Below are 9554 nucleotides of genomic sequence, written 5' to 3'. Positions count from 1 at the left end.
CACACACACACAGATAAAATGAGAGGGAGGGTGAGGGAAGACATACAGACATGGATGTGTTAGGAGGTTGTGGATAGGCACAAACTGCAACAACTGTAAAACATTTCATGGGAGATGTTTTAATCACGATTCATGGGCCAGTAAACCTTTAAACAGCAGTCAGTCAGATCTGCTGGGCAGCGAGGACAAAACACTGACAGGGTTATATGATCAAAGAATGCAGCATGGGGATGAAATAAAGTTGCTTTCTCTTTGTTTTTTCTAATTATTAAAACATTTTATAGTTCCTCAAAGTTTGTGAGAACGATGCGCATAAGAGAAAACAGTTTAGCTGAAGGTGGGCAGGGGGCACAGGAGAACAATATTAGAACAAAAGTACACCACCAAGTAATTTGCTCATTTGGTATAACTCTGTACAGCTGGGCAATGATCATAGCCCTATCACTGTAGAGAGTTATTGAGCAAATCACAGCAATTCAAACACGGCCATATGCAGTGTATCTCAGTGCTGCTGGGGACAAGAGACGAGCTACAGAATAAACACACACACACACCTACACACATTTCTACAATAATCTATCCTCTGACTGCGCTCATTGACAGTGTTAATTCCACTGAAAAGTGTCCTAAAAAGCCTGCCGATATGTGAGCTTTTACTGCACAAAGACAATAGGAAGAGTCCTGCAGCTGTACACTGAAGGTATCGATGCTCGTCAGGCATCGACAGCCTTTGCGTCTGGTATGGACTGACACTTTGGGTCCCTGCTTTTTGCATGAGTGACACTACAAAGGGAAATGACTGGACACTGAACACTGAAATGAATATATGTGTATTACTGTGCAGGGTAAAATGTATATGAGAGTTCTCGTGCATGTGTTGATTTAAAAACAGGAGCATGGAAAGCAGATGAGATTTGGTATAGTTTCTTATACAGTCAATACGTGTATATGTGTGTGTGTGTGTGTGTGTGTGCGTATGTGTATCAGGTCTGTTTGTGATTGAGTGCAAGGTCAAAGGGACACATGGGAGAGACGGGGGAGAGCGGTGGTGAACTAAGAGGGGGGTTGCTACTGTGCCCAAGGCCATACCCACACAGACGGACACCATATTGAAATTAGCAAATGGACTGCATAGTGTCGCTTGCTGCCCCATTTGCGGTCCCCTCTTCTCCGGGTGATATACAGATGCACCCAGTGAAGGGACATCACCGTTTCAAAGGGGCAGCGGGGTGGGGTATATGGTGCTGGGAGGAGGGTATAGGCCAATCTCCCCCTGTCCTAAAATGAAATGGGTCGACTCCTATTTATTTACAGCATGTTTTGCACTCATCCCATAACACTGTAAATTACCTGCGTGGTCAAGGCTCCTTTCTCAAGCAAGGAGAGAAAAGGACATAAAACATGTGATCTATACGATATTTAATTCAGGAATCACATATGATCTGTCAATTTCCATATATCATGCTTTATGAGTCATATTTTAAATACAAAATCACGTTTATGAATATAAATGCATGAATTACGAGCGGTCATATGTGTTATATGATGTACAATATGTCTATAGGACCCAGACAGAGTGTCTTGCCAATATTTATGAGATTTCTACAGTATATCTCGTAAGAGGATGAAGGACGGGTGATTTCCTTGCTGTGGTCTTAGGTGGTTGATCACGGATCTATTTCTCACATCCCGTGCCGTCTCATCGTGCTGTTGACTGTTTGACTCCCCGTTCATCTCTTTTCTGAAATGCAAATGACGTGAAAATGGAAACAAGGATGATCACAATAAAAAAACATGATGCATTGCATTTTATGACCTGGAATACTTCATGCAATTTATTGTTATAAAACATGTTGAGGTTTGGTTTGTTTGATGCAAGGAAGCTTGACACTTACTTGAACTTAATTATACGGCAAAAAAGGTAGCAATGGAGACAGTACTCTGTGTGTGTATGTGTGTGTGTGTGTGTCTCTGTGTCTGTGTGTGTCTCTGTGTCTGTGTGTGTGCAGAGAGAATTCCATCAGAGGGAACTCTCTCGGGACCAGACCTGGTCTCTAGCTGAAAAAAGGCAGGGCCCCCCTCCATTATGGCAAACAAGTGCATTTGCTTTAAGGCCAGTGGAGATTTCTAACCTTTGCTTGACATGCCGAAAAGGTCAGGCCCATCCGTGGTTTCCCTCTGGAGTTGAGCCTGACCATTTCCTCCCTGCTCCGTTGGACCCCAGGAAACCACGGTACCAACAAGCATAGTGCAGATAATCAGCAAATGACACATGACAAAAATTTACTTGAATCACATCTCACAAATTCTGAAGGCTTGGACAGGATATTTAGCAGTTTAATACATATTCAATTAATTAGGACATTAAAACCTATATATATATATATATATTTGGTTGTAAAAAATGAAAAATTATACATTATACATTTCTAGCAATTAATGAACTAATATCTGTTTTCAAATCTGCTTCAAAAATTCTAAAACATTCCCATAAAATATGAACAATCGCAGCTGCACACTCAGACGAAGCAAATGTCTTAATATAATTCAAAAGACAGGCCTGACCCACAGTAATAACACGGTAATTGTGTTAAACGCCTGTGAAGTGAGCATACACAGCACCCTGTGTGAGTTTTTCTCCATTTGATGGACGTATCCATGCTTATCAATGTTCCTTATCTCCCTTCATTATTTCCAAACCAGTGGTTAAATTGGAAAAGCCCATAAGAACATGTGAATACATGGCAGAGGCAATAAAACAGTAGGGAGAAGAGCCCCCCCACATCCCACAACAGTGTTTTCCTTGGGTGGAAGGAGATACATTCAGCAGATAGTTGGAAATATTTCTGCTCCCCCCACAGCTTCATATCAGTGAGCAGCACAGATAAAGATACAGTCGGGCAAATAAATCTCAAATGAAGGAACAAAACCCTTCACATGCAGTTATCTTGTGTGTGTGTGCAGTGTGTGTATACAGTTTATTACCTGCCCTCTCGCTCTTTCACAGCGCTTGTGTTCCTACAATGTTCAAGTGTTAGGGAACTCAAGTGCACTGATTTTAGCTAAAAGCACTATTTTCTCTGCAGCACTGGAGGGTCAGTGTGGTCTCATCCTAACAGGCATCCTGTGTGGCAGCGCCCTGGTGGTGCGCTTCTCTCTGCATCCTTGGGGACTTGTTCTCAGGGGATTTTGTGGGTTCACTTAATTTCTATAGAGCTTATCAGCTGAAATAGTGAAGCTTGTTCATGCAGCTGCTTCTGGAGGAGCAGAACCAGAGTTTGGCCCAGAAACATACTGATGGAATACAAGACCTGATATAATATTTCATTTCCTTTTTTTGTTCCAGATTTTTGTCTGACACCTGCAGCAGATTGATATCAGATCAGAAAATGGGGATTTAAACTGTACTTATGCCGAACATCTCGCCTTTCACTGTATGATTGCATAATGGTCTGATAAAAAATGTAACCAGAGTAATTTGACAAACTGGGACAAAGGTCCGCTGATGGCCATTAGGTTTTTTAGGACAGCAGCTCAGCCATGCATTAAGTGGTGAGGAGAGCAGGCGTGTAACCTGATAAATGCACTTAAAAACGGTGAAGATGGCCAATGAGAGGGCGAAATCTCAGATGGCCCGGTCTGTGTGCCTGCTAGGCACTTTGACAGCCTATTGATCAGCCAAAGAGAGTCTTGGACAGGGTCAGAGGTGTGGGGATGCATGGCTCAGATACTGCTAGTGGGACAGGTACAGGACAGCAATAACCAGGATCTATTAGGAAATAGATCTACTCCTGAGCCACTTACATTGTCCTTTTGTTGAAGATCAGACGTGTTGTTGACTGCTGGCACTCACAGTTTCCTCTGTGGAGATGGGTGAAATTTCTTCTCCAATATAATACACAACAACAATATAGCAATCTGTCTGTTGTTTGAAATTGATGTGACGTAACGTTTCTGTCTGGGACATTGATAGCCCACGGTTGTGAAAATGCCCAGCTCCTGTTATTGAATAGTAATAGGCTTGTCGGCCGGTGCCTCCAATTTCACAAATGGAGCAATAAATACACATAACAGAATCAGTGGAACAATAAGAATGCTCATAAAGGATGGTTGTGCCTCAAAAACAAGGAGGAGAGCGAAGGGTAGGGGAAGGAAGAGGGAAGAGGGGGGGTCAAAAGAAAATTTGACAAAGGAAAGAGATGAAAAGTGTGTGTGTGTGTGTGTGTGTGTGTGTGTGTCTGTGAGGGAAACAGAGAAAGAGAGAGGGAGAGAGAGAGAGAGATGGTGGCCCACTCTTCATTTCTGTGCCACAAGCTCTCCTGGGCTTTTGCGTGCTCCGTTTTCAACCTAAGTGTAATTTGAGCCCTGGGTTGATACAAAGTGTATGCAGCAGCTCTGTTCAAACCCAATCACTCACCCTGACGTGTAATCCTTTCCCTCACCATCATCAACGCTGCTTTGGGAATAATGAAACACACTTAAGCAATACACAGCAGTCATACAGCTGCGAGCGTGGCCGCATCTTGATGAGATGCCTCGTAACTCTAATGAAAGGTGTTTTGACCTGTCAATGGAGGTAAATGATTGCCTTGCTACTGTATCTGTGGGAAACTTATTGACGGCAATATCTGGTCCAACTGGGTGATTTGCATGAGAAATGAGGAGCACATTGCTTTTAAAAATACAGCACTTGGCAACCGTGCTCTATATTTTATTTGTGTGGGCCTCCAGATCTCCTTTTTCTTTTCTTTCATCCTCAAGTCATCTTGTCTCTTGTCTTGTGATGCCATTGTTTCCACGAAGAGGATTATTACAATTAATTGGTTAGCAAGACATTATTTCAAAAAGGGAAATTGGCTCTTATAATTATATAGAGATGGGAATACTTTAACTCCCTGGAATATCAGCTTCCCGAAATAATGGAGCTACAGCCCCTCACTTCCCCCACCTCGATCAGCGTTAGCGTGTCTGTCTGCCTGTTTCCTGTGACGGATCCATTTTCAACAGCTCCTGGCCCTGCAGTGGCTGCGGTTGATGGTTGGGTGGCCTGCGTGAATCTCTGACTGGCTTGCCTCGCTTACTGCCACCCATCTGTGGTCTGCTGGGAGCTCCGATCTGCTCTTTGTTCTGTCCCTTTGCTGAACTCAGTCAGTCGATGTGACTGGCCATAGTAGAATGGGTAAATACACTGAGGAGAGGGCAGGGTTAGTGTAAGGGTTGCTCCACTGGGTGAATGACTAAGTAGACACACTATAGTGGCGGTAAACACAGTAGAGAGCACATGTGTTTAGTACAGTTATTTCTTGCTCTGCATTAATAGCTTTTACAATTACACTATGGTTCTATGGTTGGCAAAGTCTGTCAGTCCATCACTTTAAAATATCTCAACAACTATTGGATGGATCACTCATGGTTCCGAGAGGTACTTGGGTTAGCGACACCACCATCTCAAAGTTTTTCCAAAAATATCTTCACATCTTGTTGATGAATTGGTACAAAATGTTGATTGATTCATTCAAATGTATGATTCCAGATGATGTCTCCTTGAGACTTTGGTGACCTCCTGACTTTTCCCATAGTGCTTCCATGAGGTTGGCATTTGTGGTTTTGAATGAAATGTCTCAATACCTATTCGATGGATTGCAGTGAAACTTTGCGCACGTATGTTCCCCACAGAAGGAATTGTAAACACTTGGATGATTCCTAACTTTCCACTTGCGCCATTGTGAACATTTTAATTTGCCCACTTATGACCAAATACCTGCAAAACGTTATACTTTTTTGTGTTTTGTGCTAATCAGCAAATGTTAGCATGCTAACACGGTAAACTAAGATTGTGTACATGGTTAATATTATACCTGCTAAATGTCAGCATGTTAGCATGTCACTGCATTAGCAGCCTCACAGAGCTGCTACCATGGATTTCTGCATTTACTGGTTGAATGTGATGTATGAAACTGTCGGTAGTTTACTTTACAGCTGATTTTTAGTTAGACCACAAAAGAATCACAGAGTTCAGGGAGTATTTAATTCATTGATCCTTTACCTTTTTGAAAATCAAAACGTAAAAGTTACACAGATATTGGTGATTTAACGATCAGAGATATCAATGTACACCATTGCCAAATGATATATTTCACACCATAAATACTCATAGCACAGAAGCAGGAAATCAGTTACCTGCCCCTGTCTGCAATTTATCATCAAGGGACCAATTCTGACACATTGATGTTCATAAAAACATACACCCGCTTTGTAACCAAAATGGGGGGGGGGGTCACACCCACTGATGACCAAGTCACGTGGTCAACGTGAAGCATGCTTAACCTTTACAAACAGATCTATGAAGAATGAATGGGAAGAGAAGATCAATAACTACAATTACAAATATTTTGGCAGGAGCACTGAGGGAGAAACAGTTTTTGATAAAAAACTTTGATGGCTCAGGTATGTCACAGACATGTGAGGATGATAAAGAGCAGAAAGTGTTGAATCAGAGAAATATTGACAATATAATAATGAGGTAGTAGTCAGCAGGGCGCTGCATACTTTATTTTCAATGGTATTTCGGCAACCTACTGTATTGACGCTAATATATTTACACATTTAGACACAGCTTGTAATGTAAGACATGTTCTCTTTTACTTAACACACTGTCGTATTGCAAGGTAAAAAGAAAAAAAGGGAGATAAGAGGACTCCCATTATTATGATTCTTATGGCTGATCATCTTGGGCCACTACAAAATTCTAGTTGTAAAGATTTTCTGCAAAAGTTTTCATTTATACTGCACTTTTATTGAAACAAGCACAAAAGTCTTTTATCAGTGGAGCAAATCAAATATAGTTGTTCTGATATACAGGATACATGTTTCTGATTAGAGGGATTTAGAATATGTCACTTAATAGTATACAAATTCTCCCAAATCTAAGTAAAAGCATGCCCTCAGCATGGTTTCAGTCAGAATTGGTCCCTGTTGTATTGCACAACAGTAAAATAACTCAAGTTATATTGTCACCGTCTACAGTGGAGCTTGTTAACTGGACAGCGGCTAGTTTAAGTTGAGATGATTGGGTGCCGGAGTAGGTAGGCATCCTCCATTACATGGCCAATCAGGCTGCTGTAAAAAAAGGCATGCCGGCTGCTGGATCAGTGCTAGCCATTGATATCGCAAGCATGGCGGCAACTCTACCCTACTGCAATGTCAGGGATTCCTTTGATCACAGTATCATATTGTTGTGACAGCGCCACAATTTATCACATCACATAAAATCCTTCAGTAGTATAAGCATTCGCCACCAACACATTCTCTCTCACACGGAGACAGGCGGCACGGCTCTGCTGGACTGGACTACAGTATTACTCACAACGTGGACATGTAGCTAAACACAGGGAGAAGGGAGCATGAGATCTGTTTCTCCCACCAGAGATCACACCTTGCACTGACACACTGTTGGGCTGCTGTTACCCCTTAGAGCATGCTGACACTTTGTTTCTTGCATAGCTATTCACATGTGCATGCTTGGGCATCCCGAGCTCTCCTCACAGATGCCTGTCTGCCTCCTGGCCAGCGGGAAGGGTGTTACTCTGCACTGGCCACTGTGTCAACATGGGGTCAAGAAGAAGTGTTCCACGTGTCTACTGTACTCCTGGAGGGAGGCCGCACAGACAACAACCTCCTGCTGGGTTAAAAATAAACCCAGTGTGAAGTGCAACTGCTCCCAGTCTGCACCTGCCATTTACCTCCGTTTGGTTGAAGCTCTATAAATGCAGGCACGGCTATTAAAAGACGGGAGGTGTCTAAAATGGCGAGAGCAGATGCTGGGCACCTTGCTCCCTGTGTGTGGGATGACTCTGCCACAGGCTTAAAGGGGCCCAAAATAGAGTGGTTGACATATGGGCCTCTGATTGTTTGAACATGGAATCTCCTGGACTTCTGCCACTCTGCATAAATCCTTTGATACTGCCACACCGAACCCGCTGATCATCTTTCACCTAGCCCTGAATCAGGTCATCTATTTGCATGCCAAGAGGCAATTTCCATGGGCTTAAACAATGACCAAATGTGGGGTTCAATGGGTTGCATGAACAGCACCGACATAAACCGCTACAGGAGAGGAGGAACACTAGTGTAACAGTGGTGCAGTGGTGTGTCCGACTGGTGGGACTGAGATACACAGGCAGGGTCTTCTAGCAACAGCAGCATTGAAAAGCACATGACAGATAGGAGGTTAAGCCTGGCTTCCCCACAGCTCCCTTTATTGCTGAGTTACTACAGAATAAGACGACTAATTGTACCTGCTTATGCTAGTTTGGTTAAACATGGGACCAGCAAGTCTTCCAGTCTGAGACAGATCCACAAAGATCACACGGCTTACTGCTCTGGAGAGGTATATCCAAGTACATTTAAACTGATAAGAGTTCACATTTAGGTAACAATTTTAGTTCATTTTTTTTTCCAGGAAGAGAACAAGAGAAAATGGCCACCAAGGTCACCAGACTTTGAACTGTACACTCAGTCTTCCAATAATAAATATATACATGTCCTGGTCAAGTCCAGGCAAAAACACAACTGTGAGACAAGTGAGTCTGTTTATGCTTGTTGACACCTCTGCTGTCTTCAGAACAAATTTAAGGAACTTTTAATTTTATGAAAAAAGAAACCTCTTTATCTTGTTATCAAGATCTGGCAACTACTCATTCTGAAGATGCTGAGGGGCAGAGGGGTCCTTCTTCATATACAGTATGACCACTGACAATTAACAAAAACCAAAAAAAATTATTACTGTACATAGTATTTCTTATATATTTTAAATTAATCTGCATCATTTTTATATTTACTTACTAATAACCAAGTTTTGCATTTGTTCTTTTTTTATTTAGTGTCCCAGGGTTCCAGGAGGAGGAGTGAGAGTGTCAGTCTCTGTCCTGCCTAGCACAGTCAGTGGGAGGGTCTCCTTCTCCTGAGTACCCTTAGCCTTGGTTCAAGTCACTTTCTGTTTCGCTAATGCAGCCCTCCGCCGTTGCCGTGGCCAATCAGCCACCCTCCAATCAGACCTTGGCCTCCAGCATCTCCAGGAAGAGTTTGTGCATGGGCACCTTTCCCTGCACCTTGATGCTGTAAAAGTGCTGCACAGCCTTGGTGGCCGTCTGCCGCAGCAGAGGCAGGGTCATGAGAAGCTTGCCCGCCCGCCGCGGGTCCTCCTGGTGCTGGCTACTCTCGTAGTCCTGCAGGGCCTCGTGGAGAGCGTCCTGAAGCTTCTGGACCGCCTCCATGTCCTCTATATGCATAGAGTCTGACGGGATGAGAGCAGAGAAAGGAGCATGAAGACTGATGGATTTTTTAAATTTAAAAAAGAAAGAAAAGTAACTTGTAAGACATGTAAGACACTGGTCATATAACAGGAGTGATGGGAAATGGATTTTTCTAAAACAAAATTAAATCTCATGATTGATCTTTACTGCTCTGTCAGTAGCAGTGAGGTAGGGAACACATTATCAGTATAACTCACACCCTGACAAGATAAAGAATAGATCATAAAAAACAAAAAAAAA

At 42.8% G+C, this 9554-nt stretch overlaps 1 protein-coding gene across 8 annotated transcripts in view; it reads right to left on the bottom strand.

Annotated features, from left to right (window-relative positions):
* Positions 1 to 6022: 6022 nt before the first annotated feature.
* esrrb (estrogen-related receptor beta) overlaps positions 6023 to 9554 on the bottom strand; it is a 45730-nt gene continuing 42198 nt past the window's right edge. For all 8 annotated transcript variants that reach the window (XM_035674563.1, XM_035674560.1, XM_035674562.1 and 5 more), the window contains one exon: positions 6023 to 9295. In XM_035674563.1, coding sequence (XP_035530456.1) covers positions 9051 to 9295 — 245 coding nt within the window. In that variant the 3' untranslated portion in view covers positions 6023 to 9050. The remainder of the gene's footprint in view (positions 9296 to 9554) is intronic.

The sequence above is a fragment of the Morone saxatilis genome, unplaced genomic scaffold (assembly GCF_004916995.1).
Source record: "Morone saxatilis isolate NCDOM2014 unplaced genomic scaffold, NCSU_SB_2.0 Contig3, whole genome shotgun sequence".
NCBI classification, from domain to species: Eukaryota; Metazoa; Chordata; class Actinopteri; family Moronidae; genus Morone; species Morone saxatilis.
This window is presented reverse-complemented; position numbering and strand designations above follow the sequence as displayed.